This window comes from Saccopteryx leptura, chromosome 1 (assembly GCF_036850995.1).
Source record: "Saccopteryx leptura isolate mSacLep1 chromosome 1, mSacLep1_pri_phased_curated, whole genome shotgun sequence".
NCBI lineage: Eukaryota > Metazoa > Chordata > Mammalia > Chiroptera > Emballonuridae > Saccopteryx > Saccopteryx leptura.
Window position 1 is genome coordinate 310,577,613 of NC_089503.1, and position 25,070 is coordinate 310,602,682.

Below are 25,070 nucleotides of genomic sequence, written 5' to 3' on the forward strand. Positions count from 1 at the left end.
TGGCCACGTCACCGCCCGGCCGAGAGCGCGCTGGTGGAGCGGCGGAACCGGGCGGGTGCGGAGAACGGAGGCGCGGACAGGGGTGCGCGGGACCCACAGGCTGGGCCGGGGACGTGGCAGTTGCCTCGCCCGCCAGAAAGTTTCCCAGGAGTTGACTGCGCGCGGGTGCAGGGCTGGCTGGCGGGTTGGACCATGAACGTGTTCCGTATCCTCGGCGACCTGAGCCACCTTCTGGCCATGATCTTGCTGTTGGGGAAGATCTGGAGATCCAAGTGCTGCACAGGTGAGGGGCATCCCGGGAGAGAGGAGGGAGACTCAGCAGCCTCGGCTACCTTGCTTTTGCTGGCCAGCCCCATGCCTCCTGCCTGCAGGGCTCGAGGCAGGCCTCCTAATGTCTGTTTAGGGTGGGGACTTCGGCTTGGGGGTGAAACAGCTTTGCACAGCTCAGCTTCCAAAGAAAGTTTAAAGTTGTACCCTATCAAAGAAGGAGGACCCTGGAGATTATGGGGGAGACTGGGCTTGTGCCTTTCACTACCCCCTTACACCCCCATATGGCCACTGCTAGTTGAAAGAAGGGGGTGGTAAGGGGAAGTGACACTTCTCACTCCAGGCATCCTCTTTGCTCCACAGGAGCTGCATGGATTGAGGCCCATTATTCTCTCTACCTTCACTCAGGCCCAGGGTGGGATGGGAGGCCCGGGGCAGAGGAGGTATGAACACAGTGGCCCCCAACCCTGCTTTCTCTTTTCTTTTCCCCACCACTCTCCCCTACCCACTCCACACCCTGTAAGGATGTCCCCTCATTTGTGTGTGGCACAGGCATCTGTGATGTGGTGGGAGGGGCCTGGCTCAGCCCTGGTGGGCTTGGAGCTGCCCCTTAGCAGAAGCCTGGGAAGGGCAGGAAGGGTCCCTCTTTGGCCCAGCAGTTTGGTTTTTCTGCTGGACTTTTGGAAGAGTTTCAGGTCTGGACTAATGGTAGCCAAAGAGACCCAGTTCATTAAAAGGCTGCCCAGGCCTCCTGCGGCCATCTTTGTCAACTGGAGTCCTGCAAGCACCGCCCTTTGCTTGGCACTGGGATGAAGGGATACAGAGATAATTGTAGAGTCCTTGTGGGGTCTATGGAGGCAGAGAGCCAACCCTTGAAGGCTTCTTGAAGGGGGCCAGGAATGTGGAGAGAATCAGATTGGGGGCAGAAGGCTTTGGTGAGGGGAAGAAGCCAGCTTGGACTTGTCTCTGCACTTCCATGGAAGACCTGGGCTGGGTGCACACCCATGACCAGGAGAGGAGTGTGTTCTCTAACCTAGTCTGCCAGGCACTGTACTAGGCCCCTGGAATAGAGTGCGGGCAGCGGGCAGGATCCTGAGCTGGGGAAGCAATTTTCTAGCAGTGGGAGACCTCTGACAAGGAACAGTAGTCGCAACCGAGTAAATAATAGGATTTGTTAGAGACGCTCAGCACTATGGAGAGAAAGGACAGCTTATGCATGTGCTGAGAGTGATGGGCACAGGCATGGTTGAGTCTGCAGAGGTGAAGTACCTGGATGCCAGCCCCGTCAGCTCCAAGGAGCTGTGCCTGGGTGACCCCACTGACTCAGCCCTGAAGGCAACAGGAGACTGGGGCTTTGTTCTTGCTCTGCCCCTGACTCAATATGTGACAGTGGGCCTCAGTTTTCCTGTCTGTCAATTGGGAAGGAGGACTGCACCTAGTCGGGGATCCCATATGTGCTTAGGAGCCCTCGGGGACTCTGACCAGGTTCTGGCTCATGTTTTATTCCATGTCCTGGGTCTCCATGCTCAGCTTGCTTTGGTGGAAATTATTCATGGCATTCAAGAGCGTGGAAACCATTGTGCTCCAGATCCCCAGGGTTCCAGTCACTGTGGAAATGTGAGTGAAGCCCAGGGGCCTGGCAAGCTGAGAATGGCGAGAGGGGAGAGGTGGGGGAAGACCATGTGAGAGGGGTGGCCGAGCATATCCCATCAGGGCTGCCTCCTGGATCCTCCTAACTGGGCCTGTGGGCCTCCCAGCAAGGCTTATGAGGGCTCAGTGAGATGGCATAGCAACAGGCACAACCCAGAACTGGTCAGTGTTGCCCCCCAGGGGGCTTCTTCCCATTATGGCTGCAGTGCCAGACCCCCAGGGAGGCACTCGCGTCCCATTGAATCCTCTTTAGTCCTCACATCAGTCTTGCTCGTCTGTGTGAAGGTACCGGATTTACACATGAGAACTGAGAGGCTCAGGCTTGCATGCTGGTAGGAAAGCTGGCATGTGGACCCAGCGCTCTCTAGAGTGTTAGGGGCTTCAGTGGTGTTCATTCTCAGACATTGAGAATATCCCTCTCTCCAAAATGTCCATCCCCAGAAGAATAGTCAGATAAGGCAAAGTTCAGGTGTATGAATGAAACAGACCCTGAATCAGGTAATATCACTTCTCAGTGCCCAGTTCCCCAGTTGTTTTGTTGCATTTAGGATAAAATCCAGATGTATCACCATGGCTGGAGGGAGGGAGAGAAGTGGAGAAGGATCAATGGGGGGCTAGGCAGGCCCTCATGAGCCAAGATAATGATTTGGTTCTTTATTTTGAGGGTACTTGGGAACCACTTAAGGGCTTTAAGCAGAATTTTATTTTAGCTCATTGGTTGCTGGGTAGAACTGGGAGAGGGGTGGGCAGAAAGAAAAGCTTGGGAAGACCAGTTGGGGGTCATTGAGGTGGGGTGGCTGGGCTGAGTGAGAGGCACCAGAGAGGGGGCTGTGGAGAAGCAGGGAGGAGGAGGGACAAAGGGGAGAGAGATTCACGGATGGCTCTTGGTTTATTACCTTGAACACAGAGGAGATTTGGTGGCATTTATGAAGGAGGGGCTACAGGAAAATGAGGAGGTTCAAAGGGAGGTGATGAGTTTGGTCAAGCATGAATATATAGGTCAGAACTTGAAGGAGAGTCCAAAGCTGGAGTGTCCCTGGCATGTGGGCTGAGATGGCAAAGGGACAGAGGAAAAAGAAAGGCTTGGGTGGCAAGGATTAGATGGTAAGGGGGACAGGAGCAACCAGAGGATGTAAGAAGCCAGCAATGTGGACAGTGGTTCAGGATAGACATGGTTCGGGATAGATTGGGTGAGTGAGGACAGAGCTGACCTTTGGGTGCAGAAATGTGGGCGTATTGATGGGCGTGGTTTGGTGAAGTCTTCAGATTGGTGTGAGCTTGAGAAAGCAAGCGCAATGGGAGGCAGGGCCTCTGCTCCCCTCATTTGGACCATCTCTATGACGTATCAAAAGTGATCCGAAGGAGAGGAGGGGGCATTCCATCTAAATGCAGCTTCAGTTCCTGGATTGGATCCTAGGATGGAAAAAGAGCATCAGTGCAAAAACAGTTGAGGTCCAAATAAAGCCTGGAGTTTAGTCAATAGTGCCGTACCAATGTTAATTTCTTAGTTTTGGTCGATGTTCTATGGTTATGCAAGATGTTAGCACTAGACGAAGCCAGGTAAAGGGTATATGGGAACTCTCTGCACTGTCTCTGCAACTCTCCTGTAAATCTAAAATTACTTAAATGTTTAAATAAAAATCTAAAGAAGGAAGAGGCCAAAGTAGGTGAGGAAAGTATGACTCTAGTCTTGTCATCTCATACATCCCTGTGTTATGTGTGTGCTCATATGTGTCATGTGTACAGATGAGCCAACAAAGACTTGGAAGGATGCACACTGAGACTGTGGGATTAAGGTGATGGCTGCTTTTTAATTTACAGATTTGGCCCTGGCCGGTTGGCTCAGTGGTAGAGCGTCGGCCTGGCGTGCAGAAGTCCCGGGTTCGATTCCCGGCCAGGGCACACAGGAGAAGCACCCATCTGCTTCTCCACCCCTCCCCCTCCCCTTCCTCTCTGTCTCTCTCTTCCCCTCCCACAGCAAGGCTCCATTGGAGCAAAGATGGCCCGGGAGCTGGGGATGGCTCCTTGGCCTCTGCCCCAGGCGCTAGAGTGGCTGTGGTTGCAGCAGAGCGATGCCCCGGAGGGGCAGAGCATTGCCCCCTGGTGGGCAGAGCGTCGCCCCCTGGTGGGCGTGCCAGGTGGATCCCAGTCGGGTGCATGCGGGAGTCTGTCTGACTGTCTCTCCCCGTTTCCAGCTTCAGAAAAATACAAAAAAAAAAAAAAAAAAAAAAAATTTACAGATTTATTTATTTTCCAATTTTTGTTTTACAAAGAGTAAAGACAGTCATAACATTTATGACTAGGAAAAGAAAGCTTTTTTTAATTTTTAAAATTTAGAAAAATAGAATAATCCCCTGGCCCTGTGCCTTCCTCTACCTGCTCTGGTCTTCTGATGAGTCAGCCTTGTAGGGTTTTGTTCGCCAAAAGACAGAGCTTTGGGGCTTTTCAGTGGGGCTCTGGGGGTAGAGCATGGAGAAGCCTCACCCCCCCACACACACACACACACCAGTCCCAATCACAACACCTGACACCCTTTCCGGGCACTGGGAACTCAGTGTTCAGTCTCTATTTGAAGACTGGGAAACAGATTGCAGTCTAAGGAAAGGAACAGAGACTCAAGTGACCCAATGAGAAGGGTTGTTTCCTGTTCTGTAAAGAGCTACTGTGCCTGGACAGGGAGTCATCATTAAAGGCAGTTGGATCCCTAAGAGCCTTTCCAGCCCAGGCTTGGGGCTTCTGGAGTGCGTGTGGGCCTGGCCATCTGTGTTCTCATTGTCTCCTGTCCCCCTCTGGCCATAGGCATCTCTGGGAAGAGCCAGATCCTCTTCGCTCTCGTCTTCACCACCAGGTACTTGGACCTGTTCACCAACTTCATCTCCATCTACAACACAGTCATGAAGGTGAGGCATGGGTGGTGGTGGGGCCTGCCCAGGCCCCCCATGCCATGAGACAGTACGCTTCAGAACTCAGGCAGGCTCTGGGGCTGGGCAGACCTGGTTTGTGTCCTGACTTTGCTGCTGAGTGGCAACGAGGCCTGGGCTGGGGTGAGACCTCAGGCCTTTGTGTACTGCAATTTCCTCCTCTGAAATGAAAGTACTCGTACTTACCTCAGAGAGTTTTGTTGTGAAAATTAAATGAGGGAATAGACGTAAATACACAATAGCTGTCATATATTAAACATGCAGTAGCTATTGCAGTGGTTAAAAAATAAGCAAAATAACCCAACCCTGTACCCCGAGCTTTCAAAGAACTTATTCAACCATCCTCCTGACAAATATTGAGCACCTACTGAGAGCCAGGTATCTGTGGATGACATGTGGGGTTCCTGTTCTCACAGAAGCTACATTCGAACTGGGGAAACAGATAATAAAACAAACAAGAAAATCTTTGGTTAGGGTGAAGGCTATGCAAATAATTAAAATAGGATTATTTGCCCAGCATATACTGTTTTGTGCTGGGATCTATGTTAGGGGCTATGGGATTTAGACTCTATTATTTTAAACATTTAAAAAATAGGGTGATATGATAGAGAAGAAGTAGGGTGCTGCTATTCAGGGAGTGTGATCAAGAAGGGCCTCTCTGAAGAGGTGACATGTAAGCTGAGATCTGAGTACCACCAGGAACCAACTAGCCATGTGAAGATCAGACGAAGGACATTGTAAGCAGAAGGAAACAAGCTTGGTGTATTCAAAGGACAGACAGAAGGCCAGCGTGGTGGGAGCTCAGCAGGAAAGGGCTGCCCACGGTGGTAAGGCTGGGTGAGGGGAGCCTGGGCAGGTTAGCAGTTTGGATTTAATTGTGTGACTGAAGGCTATTGCTTGGAAGCGTGGCCATTTTACAGATGGAGAAATTTACATGAGAATCTCTACGTTCTGCTCATGTCATAGGCCCTGGGCAGTAACTGTTGGGTTATGTTGAAGGGAGGCATTTTCTGATCTTTTAGCCAACCATTCTAACTCTTTAAGACAACACAGTTTAGTGAAAGGAGCCCCAGTTTCAGAGTCAGTAAAATGGTATATAACAGCTCAGATACTGGTAGCAGAGACTTAAAGTAAGAGTTATTTTGATAAAGTAAGGGTTTATTTCCCCCTTACTCATAACATGAAATCCAGAGCTGGGGTGGCAGCTCCTTTTAACTTTCTGCTCTGCTCTCTTGAATGTGACCAGGACTCATGGATGTATGACCTGTGCAGTTGCTCAGAAGGACCCCATGCTATTGCCATCCTGAAACTCTTCCTTTTTTGAGTAAGAGGTCCTGTAAATGGTATAGCTAGTTTTGAATGTGATAGCTACCTTTGACATTACCCTAGTCACAAAATGGGTGTTAGAGTTCCTTCAATCACATCATATTTTGGGCAGGAAGGAGAAGGAAGGAGAGATGTGACAGGGTACCTGCCTGCTAGGTAAACCCTTTAAGACCTTTCCTAACACTCTACCCAACCACTTTCATCTACATGTCACTGACCATCATCTGCGAAGGAGGCTAGGAAAGTTGGGCACAATGTCTAAAAGGAGTCCTGTTTATTAAGGAAGAAAGGCTACATGGGAGGGAATCTTCCCTATCTTGCAGGGCTGTTGTGATGATCCCATGAGATAATATACGTAAAGTGTCGAATACTCACAAGATACTTAACCAAAGTACATTCTCTTTCTCCTCTATATCAGAGATGTACCTTTGGGATGCTAGGCATCTTGTTCCTAGGATTGGTGGAAGGAAGGCTGTTGATACTTGTGAAGTCTGCGGTCCTGAAATCACCGTCTCCTTAAACTCAACACACAAGTAACACACACCACCTGCAAAGTTTATTCTCTGCCCAAGGCTCTGACTTGCAGGCTGCAGACCCAGCCCTTGGTATGGCTGAATGAGGTCTAGGAACCACAAAGAGATCAGTTTCTAAACTTTTGTGAGATGAAGAAGTGATCACCCCTTTCTTGATTCATTCATTCATTCATTCTAGCTTTTGTTTTGGGCTGGGGATTCAGAAGTGGACAGGACATGATCCCTCTTATAAAAGTCCCCTCTCCTAGAGGAGACACTGTTAACACTGACATTTACAGGACTTGTGATCAGGAGCACTAGTGAATATTTTTATTCAGGGCTATTGTGACAGAGTATGTGTATCTCATTCTGGTGAGAAAAGACTTCAAGGAAATAACCTGTTTTTAAGTATAAATTCTTTAGGCCAGGGTAGTTCCGGACCAGCGCCATCAGCATCACATAGAAACTTGCTAGAAATTTAAATCCTCATGCCTACTCAGACCTACTGAAGCAGAAATTGGGTGCAGGGGAAGGGGCAGTCATCTATGTGATTTTGGTGCCCACTAAAGTTTGAGAATCTCTGGCCTAGAAGGTTTGAGAGGCCAGATCCTAAAATCATTATATGCTGGAGGACAGCTACTTACTTAGAAAGAGAGCTTTTCCAAAGGAGCAGTGATCTACTGATTCAAGGGATGTTAGTCCTTGTGTAAGAATGCTCACAAATCACTGATGCAGACCCAGGAAGTTGAAGTTTTAAAAGTGCCCTGGAATGCTGCTGCTAAATCCTCCCACAAAGACCAATCCTGGCACCTGTGTCTTCACAGGAGCACTACCTGCCCCAGTTAGAAGCACAGAGTTACTTAACAAAGGGTCATTGGCTTCAGATTCTGGGCCACTGACCCTAGGAGACATTGCAAACACATTTCACCTCTTCCATGTTAAGGCAGAGCATTCGCTATTAGGTTTGGTGGGTCCCAACTCAGGGTGGCTTTGAAGCACAGCCATGAGGCTGGGATATGACTCCCATCAATTCCCATGGATCTTTCTCCCTTTTTAGGTGGTTTTTCTCCTCTGTGCCTATGTCACAGTGTACATGATCTACGGGAAATTTCGGAAAACATTCGACAGTGAGAATGACACATTCCGCCTGGAGTTTCTTCTGGTCCCAGTCATTGGCCTCTCCTTCCTTGAGAACTATAGTTTCACTCTCCTGGAGGTAAGAGAAGGGCCCCAGGGAACTAATTTGCCAAGACAAAAATGCTCCCTAACATCCTACCCTCTGGACTCTTTGTAATGTCTGGGGGTGTTTGTTACAACTGTATTACTTGTTCAGCTGTAAATTTAGAAATTAGCCACACAGTATCCATATTGCTCCATTTGAAAATGGGCATATCTCAACAGTGATGTTCATACACAAAGCATCACAACACACTTAAAGCTCTTGAGACAGTCTGTCCAACAGGTGATTAGTGGATACTAGAGCACAGTCCAGGCTGAGATTTCAACTCAGTAGATCGGGGTGGTGGCCCAAGAATCTGTGGGGTAACAGGCATCTCAGGAGAGTCTGATGCTGGTGTTTGTGGACTATATTTTGAGCAACTGTGGCCTCAAGGCATTTACACAATAAAATTTGGCAACAATGAAAAATTATGAGCTAAAAAAAAAAAGACCAGTTAGGCCCTGACTGGATAGTTCAGCTGGCTGGAGTGTTGTCCTGACATGCCAAAGTTGCAGGTTCAATCCCCAGTCAGGGCACTTTTAAAAAAAATGAGCTATAGAGCCTGCCCTGAGGTAGCACAATGGATAAAGCATTGACCTGGAAATCTGAGCTCGCTAGTTCAAAACCCTGGGTTTACCCTGTCAAGGCACATATGGGAGTTGATACTTCCTGCTCCTCCCACCTTGTGTCTCCCTTCTCTCTCCTCTCAAATAAAATCTCTAAAAAAAAAAGAGCTATAAAAATGTTCATGCTGTATTGTGAAAAACAAGCCATGCTTCTTTTAAAAAACATATTTACAAAGGTTTGGAGTGATATACTGATTTAACTGTATTCTCTCCAGTAAACATGTTTTAGTAATTCCTTTAAAGCAATGAACTTCTTGGTCCTGACCAACTTCCTCCCCTTGGTTCAGATCCTCTGGACTTTCTCTATCTACCTGGAATCGGTGGCCATCCTGCCTCAGCTCTTCATGATCAGCAAGACGGGAGAGGCAGAGACCATTACTACTCACTACCTGTTCTTTCTTGGGCTGTACCGAGCACTCTACCTAGCTAACTGGATCAGACGATACCAGACTGAGAATTTCTACGACCAAATTGCGGTGGTGTCAGGAGTGGTACAAACCATTTTCTACTGTGACTTCTTCTACTTATATGTGACCAAAGGTAGGCAAGAGAACAAAGCAGTGTTACTGTTTACACTTGGGGGACCAGTGAAAACAGCAGACATCACCCTGAGCATAAGTGAATTTGACTAAGACGACTCTATAATCTTCATACATCAGTATGGTAAACTTTCACGGGTTGGTGGTTGAGAAACAATGGTTTAAAATAACCCACAAGAAGTCAAAGCAGGAAACTAGTTATGGGGCAATTCCAGTCATCAGGTCAGTGAAAAAAATGTGGACAGATCTGTAGGGAGTTAGTTGCTGGACTGGATGTGAGATGTAGACTTAAATTAGGTGCTAAACTTATGGCCTAAGGGGGTAGTGGTGGCATCAGTAACCAAGATGGGGGGGTGGTGACATCTGTAGTTAACTTGCGATTGTTTCCCCCTTGGCTTTATCATCTGAATAGCTGTGAACTGGGCATTAGAGCTAAGACTATGTAATTATAAAGGAGTTCTATGATCAGTATGGTAAATTCTAATTTAATCTCTTCTCTTCTAGTCCTTAAAGGAAAGAAGTTAAGTCTCCCAATGCCAATTTGAGAGCCCTCAAAAAACAAAGACATGAAGCCAATTATTGGAGTTCTACTGAGCGACTTATATGTGACTCAGACCACATGCTACAATTAAAGCCAGAGAAATGCTTAGTGTGGATGGATTTCAGCAAAGCACTGATCATTCTAAAAGACTTCAATACCTCCCTTACAGAGGTAATGAAAACCCTGGACCAATTACACAAATGTGCCATACAATGTCACCAGGAACACCAAGAAACCTTAGGTGCCTCACTCATGAATGAGTTAAATGAACTACTGCTAAGGCCCTCTTGTGAGACACATGCTAAGAAAGTCAATGCCAATCTGGAAAGATATTCTTGAGCACAATGCAAACCAAATTTACAACTTTGTCAAGACTTCAGTATTTCATTCCTCACCTTTAAAATTGACCTGAGTCTCACAGTAGTTCCATGCTGGGTACTTTAATCCAAGTTAACAATCCTATGTGGGTACCATTAGCATGGAGACCATTTTACTTACGAGGAAACAAATACTCAAGCCTCTACTTACCAGGTATTGTTTTATTGCTTTGTGGCTCAAACCTTTGCATTAACACCAATCAATTATACCTCCCTTTCACATTTTTAGGTGCTAAGGCAACAGGCAACACCCCAAACCCTGGTCTTGAAGCTAATAATAACTGTAAAAGGACTACCATTGGACTCTAGTCATGATTTTTAATAAAAAGCTCACACCGTATTGTCAAGTGTTTATTTATACCTACAAAAGAAAACAAGATGGTATCAAAAGGACAATTTACAAACTAAGAATAGTAACATAGCTCTTAGCATCCTGTGCCTGAACATCACACATCTACAAATCTTTCAAGTCTTAATGCAACAGGAATGTGTTCAGAGACCAGCAAGGATATGAATAGGGAGCACTGATCCTAAGCAAAGTCACCAACCTTTTAGATGAGAGAATTCCACACAATGAATTGCTGAGGGTTTGGGGAAGCCACCCCACAGCTTAGTATTGACATCTTTTCTGTAAATGAGTTTTAACCATGACTGCAATACCTAGCGTCAAATGAAATCTCTTGCTCATGTTCTGAAGCAAAGGCAGAACCTGAATTATGAGCAACAGACATGGAGGCAGCAGAGTTACACTAGAGCTATAGGGAAAACTCCACTAGATTCCAGCTGTGCTCAGGCCACAATACTTCTGAGATTCGGACTGTGCTGTTATTTTGACTATGATTGCAACATCCCTGGTGGGGAAAAGGGAGGCATACAGCAGACAAACCATTGCTTGCTTGCCCCGAGACCTTTCCCAAAAAGGGATGCTTTTAAAACCTGCAAGAATATAACAGCCCCTCTGGTGGCACCTGTTTGAAGAAAAAAAAAAAAAAAAATCAGAATTTTGGTGTAGAAAAGTAAAAAATGGTCTGGTCAGTGCTTAAACAATTTTTTTGGGGGGAGAGCACAAAGAACACTTTGGTTTGAAAGCACAGAGCAGTTCTGCCATGTTTTTCATGTCTGCTATTATCCCTTGGCCTCACTTCTATAAAGGGGGGGGGGAGAGAAGTTAAGAAAGAAGAAAGTGAGGATGGGGTGGGGGCAGTGTCAAAGTTCTCACACGTATGTATTTCAACTTATGCCGACAACCTACCTGTATGTTGCATATTCAACCAGACTTTCAGAACCCTCAGAAACAATCCCTTCTCTCCCTGAAGAATTTCAAAAGTAAAATAAAACACCACAAAACCTCAAGTATTTAGATATTTGCATCTTACAAACCGGCAGGCACTCTCAGGCCATAGCCCAAGAATGCAGTGGAGCCTTCCCCCTTTAACTACATGGTGAACGAATACTGATGACAGTCTCACACTAGATATGGAAGAGGTTTCTGAGGCAGTCTGATCTCCCTGTCCTGTTACAGTGAACACAAGAACAGAAAATTCTTCCCAGGCCTTATGGGGAGTCTCAGTAAACAGTCAACATTTCTACGAAGGGGACAAACTCACCTACCTTCAGACGGAGGGAAAGTAAAAGGACTTAGGCTTTAATCCTCTATAACTTCTCTTAAGCACTACCTACCTGTGAAAAGCTGAGTGCAAAAGGATGCAGAGGGAAATCTGCACCCAAAAGTTGTTACAAAGCTCTGCAGAGAACAGAGTATAAGGAGAAGAAGAGTTCTTAATAAATCCTTAAGATTCTTTATTCAGGATAACTTAGACCAAAGAGCTGAGTAGCTGGCAAAGAGTTGCTTTTATTCTAGCTCTACATAGTTTAAAAAGAAAACCTGCCCATTGAGTATATTATTTATAATTAAAGATTGTTCTTCCACTGCAGGTGAATGCATACTTAACTGGTTAATAAAGTCAATTTCCAGTGAGCATTTATGATCATTCTGCTCACAGCAGCTATCTGGTTGAAAAACAAATTTCAAAGATGGTCCCTGTTTGTACGAGGAAGAAAAATAGGCAGCTTCCACCCAGATGCTGAGATACATCTAACCATTGCAATTAACATTTGGGGTTTTTAATTTAAAGATACACTTGAAGTATTCAGACTTGGCAATTCCAATTTCTAATCTGATGCTAAAAATGGTTATTTTTCAGACACTGGGAAGTGAGAGGGTCAAGTTTAAGGGAGACAAAACCAATTAGAAATTTTTGAAAACTGTGGACTGCACTTAAAAAGCAATCGGCCAAAATGACAATGGCAAAGCACTGTCTTGAAAACTCATCAGGCCTGAGGAACTCTCTTCCAGCTTGGGAAATATTAAAAAGCATTATGAAAAATACACAGGGAACTCCCTCTTGGTTTTCGAACTTGGTAATGAGTCATTAAAGCACAGATGCCAACTTCTGCAGAATTTAACCCTTTACCCTCCCCACCCAACCCCAACTCATGACAACAAAAAAAGGGTTCCAACAAAAGGGCCTAATACCTTGCCTTTTCTTTTAAGATGAAAAATAGCTCAAATATCCTCAACATGCAAGAAGTTGGGGGGATCTCTTCCAGTCAGCTATATATATATACTTTTTTTTTTTTTTACAAAATCTATTATTACAGACTGGATCAATTTGGCGGGCAGAAGAAACCTGGCAGTGAATTCTAACTAAACTGCATAAAGGACAAATCACAATGGTTGAGGGGGGGTATAAAAAAGAAAGAGAAGGGGAAAAGAACAAAAAGGGAAAGACAGCGTTCCTTTAAATGTAGTTAAGTCTGCACAAGTCACTACCACCCAAGTGGTTTCATTTACGTGAAGGAGGAGGGGGAGGAGGGGGAGGGGGATACTGGTAGGCAGTCTGCCCCATGTAACCTATCATATTGGTAGCTCCTGGAGGCTGTGCAAACTGTTGTGACATCAGTGGCTGTGGCTGCTGCCCAGAACGGCCTATCCCACTAAACTGCTGGCTAGAGCTCTGTGAACTTCTCCCAGTTGAGGTGGTGCTACTAGCCCCGTAAGTGCCAGCGCCATATTCTTGGGCTGTATAGCCACTGGTGCCATAAGCAGCTGCACCATAGGTGCCTTGGCCATAGGTGTATTGGCCTGCTTGTGCTCCAAAAGCAGAATTTGGACTGCCATAGCCACTGCCATTAGCATAACCAGCTCTATCGGTTTCACTACGATCCCGATAGCTTGTAGAGTCTCTCCGGCCACCATCCTTGACTCCTCGAAGCCTCCGGTCACACTCATCCTGATACATCAGATTGGGATTGTTGGCTGAAGAAGTTGTCCGGTATCGAGAACGACCTAATGAAGAATACAATGAATTTTTAATACCAGATATATGATCCAAAACATGACCAATGTCAACATTCTACTAGGTACAAAAGTATTCAATATTCTTTCTTGATCTTTAGCTAGTCCAGTCTCCAAATCAGTACTTTAAAAACATACCATAAGCCTGACCTGTGGTGGCGCAGTGGATAAAGCGTCAACCTGGAAACACTGAGGTTGCTGGTTCGAAACCCTGGGCTTGCCTGGTCAAGGCACATATGGGAGTTGATGCTTCCTGCTCCTCCCCCCTTCTCTCTCTCTCTCTCCTCTCTATAATGAATAAATAAAATCTAAAAAAAAAAGCCCTGGCCGATTGGCTCAGCGGTAGAGCGTCGGCCTAGCGTGCGGAGGACCCGGGTTCGATTCCCGGCTAGGGCACACAGGAGAAGCGCCCATTTGCTTCTCCACCCCTCCACCGCGCTTTCCTCTCTGTCTCTCTCTTCCCCTCCCGCAGCCAAGGCTCCATTGGAGCAAAGATGGCCTGGGCGCTGGGGATGGCTCTGTGGCCTTTGCTTCAGGCGCTAGAGTGGCTCTGGTCGCAACATGGCAACCCCCAAGATGGGCAGAGCATCGCCCCCTGGTGGGCAGAGCGTCACCCCATGGTGGGCGTGCCTGGTGGATCCCGGTCGGGCGCATGCGGGAGTCTGACTGACTGTCTCTCCCTGTTTCCAGCTTCAGAAAAATGAAAAAATAAATAAATAAAAAATAAAAATAAAAATAAAAATAAAAAAAATAAAAAAAAATAAAAACATGCCATAATTTGGCTCTGGCCGGTTGGCTCAGTGGTAGAGCGTCAGCCTGGCGTGCGGAAGTCCCGGGTTCAATTCCCGGCCAGGGCACACAGGAGAGGCGCCCATCTGCTTCTCCACCCCTCCCCCTCTCCTTCCTCTCTGTCTCTCTCTTCCCCTCCCGCAGCCAAGGCTCCACTGGAGCAAAAGATGGCCTGGGTGCTGGGGATGGCTCCATGGCCTCTGCCCCAGGCGCTAGAGTGGCTCTGGTCACAACAGAGCGACACCCCGGAGGGGCAGAGCATCGCCCCCTGGTGGGTGTGCCGGGTGGATCTCGGTTGGGCGCATGCGGGAGTCTGTCTGACTGCCTCCCCGTTTCCAGCTTCAGAAAAATACAAGAAAAAAAAACAAAAAACAAGCCAACCCCCCCCCCCCCCCCCGTAATTTGAATCTTAAACAGAACATATTCAAAAAATAGTAAACATTAAGGATATTCAACCTCCTACCTATTTAGGATCTTTCTTTACTTGAGGATTACCAAGAAACACAATCTTAAAAAAAATGTAGGAACAATGGCAAAGAGTTTATGTGACTTACCATAGGTAAAATACTACTACTACTACTACTACTACTACTGCTACTGCTACTACCACTACTAAAAAAGACAAGCAGCTAAGCTCATACTACCATGAAGAAAGGGATCCTCTACTGGTGCACAGGGGTTCTCAAGTATTGCTTTGTGGTCCTAACTGCACCAGTTATCATCTCACAAGCTTTAGGAAAGAAGCTCAGGTTCCTAGCTCAATTCTAAACCCACTTTGGGTAATTCTGATAGAGCTTAAACATGTAATAAGTTGGGGGAAAAATATGAAAATGGTAGTTCGGAGGCCTAGATCCTAGTATATTTTGCAACCAATTTTTAGATGCAATAGCTATGCCTGCTTCACTACTATAAAATGGTATAAAATTAGGCAGTAAAGTAATTCAGCTTAATTTTGAATATGCATATATAGTTCAAAATACAAAGGTAGCTTCATATTAACTACAGAAGTATGACATTGTGTTCCTCAGAAGAGATTACAAAAACTATTAAGCACTATCTTTTATTAAGCAGCAACATATTTAAAGCCTTCACAGAATTAAAAAAAATAAGGCACAATGAATACAAAAAGATACCTTGGCAGTACCTGGAAAACTCCAGGACTTACCCTTACCCCCTCCTCCGCCGCCTCCTCTGTGGTCCACCAGCTGCATCAGCTTTGGATTGATAGCCTGATTAGCTTCTTCCAGCACTTTGATCAACTCTCTGGCCTGCTTGAGGTTTCCTGGGGTAAAGAAGGTGTAGGCGGTGCCCTTGTTGGTGCTACGGGCTGTTCTGCCAATGCGGTGCACATAATCCTCTGAGCTGTTTGGATAGTCATAGTTGATCACAAACTTGACATCTTCCACATCTTCAAAGCCAACGATGAGTCAGGGTGTAGGTTGACGTGGCAAGGAAAGAGAAGGTAAAGGACATGCCAACAACAGGTGGAAAGCCCGAATGCAGATGACAGCAAGAGGAGAGAAGATTAAGTTAGTAACCACTCTGAACAGGAACTAAAAAAGACTCATCCCAACAGAGTAAAAGAGGATTAATGATTCTTGGGACATGCACAGGAGTGGCATCTTTATCAGCTGTAAATCCTAAGGGAATCCCACTCAACAATCCAAACTCCTGCCTCTTCTGTATTTTAACCAATATACTAACAGGAGTTACATCAAATTCCAGCTCTATCCTTTTCAAAATGGAAATGGAGAAGAAAGTAGTACCACCATTAAGTTATAAGGCCAAATCACTTCTACTCTGTTGGGAGAAGCCTGGCAAAATCTACCAGAAATATAACAAACTTACCTTTAAACCAGTCACAGAGCAAAATGAAAAAAGAAACTTCATATACTTTATTACTACATTTGAAGGAGACTTAATGAAAATATTCTTTTTCCTCTTATAGTTAAAAAAACCAACCAGAGCCCAAGTACACATAGTTTCCTTTGCAGAAACATCCAAATTATCTTCCCCCTTTCAATTACTGTAAGAGCACATTACACTAAAATTTCACTATACTACCAAGCCCAGCTCTGCAAAATGAAGATTTTTGCTCAACTCAAGGTTATTTTAACTCGGTACTTGCTTCAATTACCAAAGATTGTCTATGTAACCTAGGAAATTAAATAGCCAAAGAGTGTGGGAAAATCCATGAAACCTTGAGACACAAGTTTAGTGTTCTATCCACTGCTGGGAATTGAGTTGAATAACCTCCTAATGCTTCAAGTGTGTAAATGTTAGTGTAATGCTTTCAGCTAAATGCATCTTTTTTTTTTTTACCTAATTAAACAAACAAATTAAAAAATATAACAAAGAATCCTAATGTTTTGTGGAAAAAAATCTGCATTTTACAAAGAATATTCAGAAAATATCCTAGATAAAACACAGATTTTTGTGATATAAATAATTAAAAAACATTCTCTGTTTGTTACCAGACCGATGCACACTCCCTCCTCCTTTGGGAAACCGCTGCAGCCGATCCCGTCTCTTTGCCTTTTATTTTTGGCGGCCTCCTTTCGAAAACTCCGCCTTCTGACACGGGACCACTGGAGCGCGGGGAGCATGCATCAAGGGTCCGTGGCAGTGAGAAGTCCCCACACACGCTCGCTCTGTGAACTGGCTTAGATGCTTCTCTGTAGCCCCATTTGGTTGCCAAGCGCCGGAGAACCTGGGTTCGGGTAAAAATTTCAGGTCCTCCAACGCCTCCCCCAAGGATAATTGGGGTGATTGTAGAAAAAAATAATTAATAAAAAATGTAAGTTACATCCAAAGGGTCAGACTGCATCTATTGCCCAGACTGGATTAATTTCAGGGGGAAAGGGGTGATGATTTAAAAAAAAAAATCATCTATTGTTAAAGGGCCTGTGAAGAAAGGGGCATTATGTCTGTTTCTTATTACAATAAAGGCTCCTCCGTCTTTACTGACCCCTAAAGTCCTGAAATCACACCAGAAAGACGAGAAGGCAGTCATCACAGGGGGCAGCGTGAGTCTCCGGCTAGGGTCGTTGATGCAATAAAGGAAAAACAAAAATTTACAGGGCCAGGAAGGACGTGAGGTGGGGGGGTGGGAAATTATGCTCCATGATCACATCTTCAGAGATAGGATAATGTCCTTATTCAATCCCATGTGTAGGACCACAGGCAGCACAAGTTGAATTACTGCACTGGATGCCCAGACACGTGCTTTCCTAGCAGAAAGCACCACGGACTGAAGTCAGTGGCTCAGACACTAACACTTGGAGGTATTTCTGGAGGGGTTCAGTAAGGGGCAGACATGGTGCCAGTTCTTCAGACTAGAAAGGTGTCCTGTGTGTGCACACAGCTGTCTGAGGACACCCGAGAGCAAGCGCAGAGTCTGATTGTCTCCAGTCAAGCTTGCCCTGATGTTATTTGTGCACGGCCACAATATTATCTTGCTGCCTTTAGAGAAGATGCTGTAGCAGGGTGAGAAATTGAAAAGTTAATGTCTTGGCCAGCTGCCTAGGTAACAGCTTTTTGTCTGACAAGCCCTATAACATGGCCTGAATCTCCAATCACTAATCGGAAGGGACAAACTAGCGAACAGGCTCATCTAGAGCTGCTTCGGGCCAATGTAGATTTGCCTCAGCCAAGTACTGAGAGAGCTGCAGCTGATATCAAAGCTTCTGTTAAAAAACAAAACAAAATAAATTCAGTACTTTGAGCTTAACAGTGTGTAGTTTAAACAAAAAAAGGAAAAATCAAAAAAATCCCAATGGAAAGGGAGTAATAGTGGTTTCCTGAGGGTGACTATTATAACATTAAGGGAATCAAAGAACTTACCTGAAGGGAACATTTAAGAGGCCATCGCTCGACAGGAAGTGAAAAAAGGCCTGGTGACTCAGCTGAAAATTGCACCCCTGTCTATGAGGTAGAAGCCTTCACTTTCCAGGATCTTGTAGGACCTTGGTCAGCATTCTGCCATTTTGGTGGGTTTTCCCCCTCCTTTTGATTTTTACAAGGCAGCAAACAAAGGGGCCCAAAATAAGCACTGATGTTGAGTAACAAGAAACAGACTCGGATATCTTCCCTCTTCCCTCACTCAGATGAGGGGAGGTGGGAGGAAGAGTCTTCAGTTATTCTAATGGTAGCCAATTGATTTGGTTTAGAAATGCAGGGGGTCATGGAGCAAATGTTTTTAATTGTCTAGGCAAGATGCACAAAGAAGCTACCAGCACATAGCAAGCCTGTTTAAAAACCACCATCACTGAAAGCTTTTCTACAAATGCTTTCAGGCCTCAGCCTCTTCTCCCAACAGGCCCAAGTCCTAACCGCACAGATCCAGACATGACCTCGAGGGCATAGACAGTGTGAGCCACGGCTGCAGGCCACCCCTTCTGAAGGAGGAAACGATGAATGCACTGTATAGAGTCTTCATCACTTTTGTATTCCAGTTTGAATAGCTGTCTCTTTATATAAATATTTTAAGGAAATATAGCACTTCTCACCTTACTGGGCAAGAAATTAAACACCTGTCAATAATTTAAAGATAGCTTTGTGACAGAAATAATCTCATCTTTTCAAATATAAAAGTTTTGAGTTACCCCTGTTTAAACTCTGAATAGGCTAAAGTATCACAAAATATCTGTATATTTTAAATTACACTTGAGTTGAAAACTCCAGAAAAACACTTGCCTCAAATTAAATTCTTAAACTAGAAGACAGCACTTCAATGAGTATGGGTAAGAGGAGACTGAGTACTCAAGATAATTTTACATCAGTAAATAAATTTGGGCAATGCAGACTTAAATCGCCAAATGACACTGTGTTTATAGAATTATTACATGCACCGAATATACTGTGTTAGCAGCCCTGGAATTGGACCTCCATGTACATCTAGCACAGACACATTGGTATGAGGAAAAGAGTAACTGAAAACACCAGCTTTTAACAGCTAGGTCCAATCAGGCTCACTCTATCCTGCCAGATAATAGAGAAAAACCAGGAAGAAGTTGAGCTGTTCAAGTGAATGTCTCCTCTCCCTCTGTCTGAATGTTATGCCTAGGCCTTGCTGCAGACCAAAGCCTGTTTATTAGGAGCAGGAAGAGACTTTAAAAATAAAAGAAAAAACAAAAAATTCCAAGGTTAAAATTGCAGGGGATAAAAAAAGAAAACAAAAAGCGCTTTGTATTCTTCTAAGTATTTATCTAAACACATGTATATACAATCTGATTTGAAATGATAAATCTTTAAACCAAAAGATACATAATACCATTGACAGAGACACCTATCTATACAAACCTAGCCCACGGGAGGCTACATCTGTGGCAATGAGGATGGGAGCCTTTCCAGAACGGAACTCTGCAAAACAAGAAATGATACAATGAAAACAAAGCAACCTAAATATAAGATCTGAAACAATAAATCAGATAAAGAAAACACAGGTACTAAACTTAAGAGACTTTGGCCATAGAGAACATTTTATGAATTTGACCCATAGGAAAAGGAAGTAGAGGGAAAAAAAAAAAGTCCTGACAAGAAAACAAAAAGGCAGCCAATCAAATGGAAGTTGATATTCACAAACAGCTCTGATAAGGGGTTAATATCCAAAATATATAAAGAACTCACAAAGCTCAACAACAAACAAACAATCCAAATGGGGGAGAACTGGGACACTTCTCCTAAGAAGATAGACAAATGGCCAACAGATGTATGACAAAATGCTCATCTTTGCTAGCTATTAGAGAAGTACAAATTAAAACTACAATGAGATACTACCTCACACCTGTTAGACTGGCTGTTATCAACAAAACAGATAATAAGTGTTAGAGAGGCTGTAGAGAAAAAGGAACCCGCATTCACTGCTGGTGGAAATGGAAACTGGTACAGCCACTATGGAAGAAAAGTATGATGGTTCCCAAAAAAACTAAGAGCAGACCTGACCAGGCAGTGGCACAGTAGACAGAGCACCAGAGCACCAGACTGGGACGTAGAGGACCCAGGTTCAAAACTCCAAAGTCGCTGGCTTGAGCGCGGGCTCATCTGGTTTGAGCAAGGCTCACCAGCTTGAGCCCAAGGTTGCTGGCTTGAGCAAGGGGGTCACTTGGTCTGCTGTAGCCCCACCCCCAATCAAGGCACATATGAGAAAACAATCAATGAGAAACTAAGGTGATACAACAAAGAACTGATGCTTCTCATTTCTCTCCCTTCCCTATCTGTCCCCCTGTTTCTGTCACAAAACAAACAAACAAAAAAGCTAAGAACAGAACTAGCCATATGATCCAGCAATCCCTCTACTGGGTATCCTCCCAAAGCACACTGGTACACAACGTAGTCCCAAATTCATCGCATTATTCTTGGTGGCCAAGATACGGAAACAACCAAAGTGTCCGTCCTCTATAAAGGATTGGATAAAGAAGATGCAGTACATATATACAACAAAATACTACTCTGCTGTAAGAAATGGTAACATATTTCCACTTAAGACAACATGGATGGACCTTGAGAACATTATACTAAGTGAAATAAGTAAATCAGAAAAAGCTAAGAACTATATAATTTCACATATAGGTGGGATATAAAACTAAACTCATAGACATAAAGTGAAATGGTTATCTAAGGAGGGGCTGGAGGGGAAAAGGGAAGAAATATACGGTGATGGAAAATTATCTGACTCTGGGTGATAGGCACACAATACAGTCAACAGTTCAAATGCTAGAGATGTTCACCTGAAATCTATGTACTCTTATTGATCAGTATCACCCCCATACATTTCATTTCAAACAAACAAAAAAATAACCAAATAAACAATCCTAGCTATATGGTCTTTAGCATGCCATGGTAATATTTCTAGTAATGGTGTCAGAACACTGACAAGGTTTTTTAAATTTAAAGAAAATAGTAATTCTTTTGAAAATCTTGATGACATTCTCTTTTAGCAGAGGAGCCAGAGGGACAATACACAAAGTTACCTCTTATAATGAAATCCTATTAAAATAGCATGGAAATATGTAACAAAATTACATAAGCTAGAATCTCCCTCCCTCAAATTATGACAGCAAAGTTGTCTCCCAAATGAAACAAAATCAAATGGGTTAGGGTGCAAGTTTAAAAGATGTGGAATGAAGGAAAAACCATGGTTTCCCTGTGAAATAATAAGAAAACAATTATTGGTCTCAGCCCCCAGTTCCTGAAACAGAACTTCTAAAATCCTTGTAAATAAGGATGCTAGGAGAATTTTTATTCCGATACTCAGTCTTTGACCCAGATTCCTCACCAAAGTCCCTCAGATTTCATGGGTGATTGGAGTCTGTTTTATTCTGATGAGGCAAAACTTAGTGGGCTCCTGGATTGGGGCTGGTCACCAAAAATAAGCCCTGATTAGAAACTTGGAACTCTGAGCCCCACCCACCATCCTCGGAGAGGAAAAGATGGGCTGGAGATCGAGTTAAAGATCAACCATGCTTACATAATAAAGTCTCCATAAAAATCCTTAAAGTAAGATGTTTGGGAAGCTTCTGGGCTAGTGAGTATATCTATAAATTAGAGGACTTATTACATAAAGGAAGCAGTGATTTTTAACCTTTTTCACACATAAACTACTAAAATTCTGAGGCAGATCAAAAAATACATTTGCTGCTGCTGACCTGTGGTGACACAGTAGATAAAGCGTCAACCTAGAATGCGGAGGCCGCTAGTTAGAAACCAAGGGCTTGCTGGGACAAGACACATACATGAAACAACTACGTACTACCGAGCTGATGTTTCCCGCTCTTCCCCCTCCCCCCCTTTCCCTCTCCCTTCTCCTCTCTCTAAATCAATAGAATCTTTAAATATATATATATTATTTGCCAATCTGACAAAAAATAGCTATAGTTTTGATCCACTCACACTAAACAGCTATTCTTATGTTGGATGTCATTTGTTTATTTGACAATCTAAGGGAGAAGAGGTCAGTGCCCCTGACTAAATAGCCAGATATTAAATATTTTAAAAATCGTTGTGGCACATCAGTTGAAAATGTGAAAAAGTGTGAAAGGCCAGCATTGCTGACCTTAAAAAGACGGTGGCAATATACCTAAAATGCCCTTAATATCCCATTAACTGGAGCAAAGCTAGGCAACTCTAGCCTGCAGGTAAAACCTGGCACAATGCCCATTTTTGCGAATAAAGTCTCACTGGAATACAGCCAAGCTGTTTCTTTATATATTGTCTATGGCCATTTTTGTGTAACAATGGCAGAACTGAACAGTTGTGACACAAATTATCATACAGTCTGCAAAGCCTAAAATATTTACTACCTAGTCCTTTTACAGAAGGTTTGTCAATCCCTAAAACAGAATATAAACATGTTTAGTTTTGTTTTTTTTTTTTTATTTTTAAAAAAAAAATTTTTTTTTAAATTTATTCATTTTAGAGAGGAGAGGGAGAGACAGAGAGAGAGAGAGGAGAGACAGAGAGAGAGAAGAGGGGAGGAGCTGGAAGCATCAACTTCCATATGTGCCTTGACCAGGCAAGCCCAGGGTTTTGAACCGGCGACCTCAGCATTTCCAGGTCGACGCTTTATCCACTGCGCCACCACAGGTCAGGCTGAACATGTTTAGTTTTAAACTCACCATTAAGTACCCAATCTCTTTCTGGTTGACTCTTGTCTCCATGGATACACATAGCTGGCCAACTGTCAAAAGAAAAGTGATCAATATTTTAGAAATCTTAAGAAAGAGTAAAAGCAAGCTTTAAAAAGCACAACCATATGGAATTGTGACGGTTTGTTATAGACTACATAAATAAATGACTGTGCCCATTTAAAGAGCAAAGGCTTTGTCTGATCTGTGGTGGCGCAGTGGATAAAGTGTCAACGTGGAACGCTGAGGTCGCCAGTTCAAAACCCTGGGCTTGCCAGGTCAAGGCACATACCACAAGCAACCAATAAACAGCTAGAGTGAAGCAACCACTTCCTGTCCCCCCCGCCACTCCTCTCTATGTAAAATCAATAAATAAAATACTAAAAAAATAATAAAATATAGAGCAAAGGCATTATTAAAGTATTATACAATATTCACAATACTGATTTAGAAATGCCTGCTGACCTAACCTGAAGCTAATGAGTTACCTCAGTGCTACACTCACCCATCTCTGCGCATCCGTCGAGTGAGGTCATCACAGCGTCTCTTTGTCTCTACAAATATTATTGTCTTATTTTCCTTTTCAGCCATTATTTCCTCCATGAGTTGGATCAACCTGAAAACAAGGCCAATAACAATGCAGCCACTGAGGAACCCTTGCTATACATCACGTAGAAGCTGTGTCTGCTGTAACACCCCCAAAGCCACAGCACTTTCTTTTCACACTACTTCCCATAAAGTTGCCATTTATTAGAGCTGCCATTTATCAAATCCAAGGATCCAGAATCCTTTGCCTTTAACCAAAATGTTCTGATAAATAATATGAAAGATGGATTGTTGGAAAGCTGGCAGTGCTCTTAAGTGTTTCCAGATCTCAAAAAAAATTAGTTTCTCCAATACTTTAATTTTGGAGGATTATTAAGGAAAGATGTATAGCATTATCAACAGTGAAAATCACTCATACTTGTGGTCTTTTTCACTTTCCATGCAGACATCCACAATTTGGAGGATGTTGTGGTTGGCACTCAGCTCCAGATTGCCGACATTGATCTGGGTGTAATCACGAAGGAAGTCCTCTGCAAGCTGTCTTACTTCTTTTGGCCAGGTCGCACTCCACATCAATGTCTGCCTATCAGGCTGTAAAGAAAGAAAAGGCTTTCTGTTAGCCTGAGAAAATATGAGAGGCAAAGGGCACGAACAGAGTGTATTACCAGCTTTACATACCCGGATTTGGTCAACAATTTTACGGATTTGGGGTTCAAAACCCATATCAAGCATTCTGTCAGCCTCATCCAGAACAAGGTAAGTACATCGGCGAAGATTTGTCTTTCCTGACTCCAGGAAATCTATCAGGCGTCCAGGAGTAGCTATACAGATCTCAACTCCTGTAAAACAAAACCGGAGATCAAGCAAATAAGGATCTTTACCCAGTGTCAGCCTCAACAAACTAAGAAGCACTGCTCTGGTGATTGTACTCATGCTGCAGAACTAACTACATTTTAACAAAGTACCCGGAAAAACACTTCACAAAGTATGAGTATCTAGCCATGTTGAACTTTCCCAAAATAGTACTTTAACCACACCTGAAAAAATTTTAAGCTGCTGAAATACTGAATTTTTTTCCACAAGAATCCACTATTTTTCTCTTCAATTTCATTCACTGAAATTGACAAAATGAAATAAATTAATAATTCTTATACATTCATTTTTTAAAATTACCTCGCTCCAAGTCTCGAATCTGGGGACCTTTAGGAGCACCTCCATAAATGCAAGTGCTCTTCAATCTTGAACATTTGCCATAGTCATCAGCCACCTGCTGCACCTGCTGGGCAAGCTCTCTGGTAGGAGCCAGAACTAGACACTGAAACAAGCAAACAAACAGTTGAGACACATATCCCAAGTTTTTAAAAAAGTACAAAAGGCTATCTAATTCTTTTCTAATTTGGTATTTTCAAAGCATGTAATGGGGTGGGAGGTTGGGAAGGAAAGGACATCAGAGACTGTATTGGAGCGTGACAAAAAATTATGAGCACTAGGAATGATGGCATACTTTCAAAACATGATTCATTACTGTTTATGTCAGCTATTCAAGTGGACTTACAGACTATATCACCTAGTTTTAAAAAAAACTTTCACAAAATGATTGAGTGCCTTTAAAAACCTGCAACAAAACCATGGATTAAGTCTGTATTAGTAGAAATAGATGAAAAATAAAACAGAAGAGCCAACACTTTTCTGACTTCTAGTTTAAGCTCTTAGCCAGGCATATAAGGCAAAAACAAGGACTTACACATAATCTGACAAGCAGTTTGCCAAAATGA

General features: G+C 43.8%; 2 protein-coding genes across 3 annotated transcripts in view; one reads left to right on the forward strand and one right to left on the reverse strand.

Annotated features, from left to right (window-relative positions):
• On the forward strand, positions 1-10,951 carry KDELR3 (KDEL endoplasmic reticulum protein retention receptor 3). Its single transcript, XM_066358434.1, has 5 exons — positions 1-283; positions 4,717-4,817; positions 7,734-7,892; positions 8,809-9,061; positions 9,565-10,951. Exons 1-5 carry the CDS (start codon positions 193-195, stop codon positions 9,603-9,605), a joined length of 645 nt encoding a protein of 214 aa, XP_066214531.1. The 5' UTR covers positions 1-192; the 3' UTR covers positions 9,606-10,951.
• The window catches only part of DDX17 (DEAD-box helicase 17), a 24,592-nt gene continuing 9,838 nt past the window's right edge, over positions 10,317-25,070 (reverse strand). Inside the window, exons 6-13 of one of the 2 annotated variants that reach the window (XM_066358432.1) lie at positions 24,469-24,610; positions 23,974-24,134; positions 23,714-23,886; positions 23,255-23,365; positions 22,741-22,802; positions 19,427-19,486; positions 15,291-15,533; positions 10,317-13,327 (exon numbers count right to left, since the gene is read on the reverse strand). In XM_066358432.1, coding sequence (XP_066214529.1) covers positions 12,825-13,327; positions 15,291-15,533; positions 19,427-19,486; positions 22,741-22,802; positions 23,255-23,365; positions 23,714-23,886; positions 23,974-24,134; positions 24,469-24,610 — 1,455 coding nt within the window. In that variant the 3' untranslated portion in view covers positions 10,317-12,824. The remainder of the gene's footprint in view (positions 13,328-15,290; positions 15,534-19,426; positions 19,487-22,740; positions 22,803-23,254; positions 23,366-23,713; positions 23,887-23,973; positions 24,135-24,468; positions 24,611-25,070) is intronic. The other variant, XM_066358433.1, reaches the window with a different exon arrangement.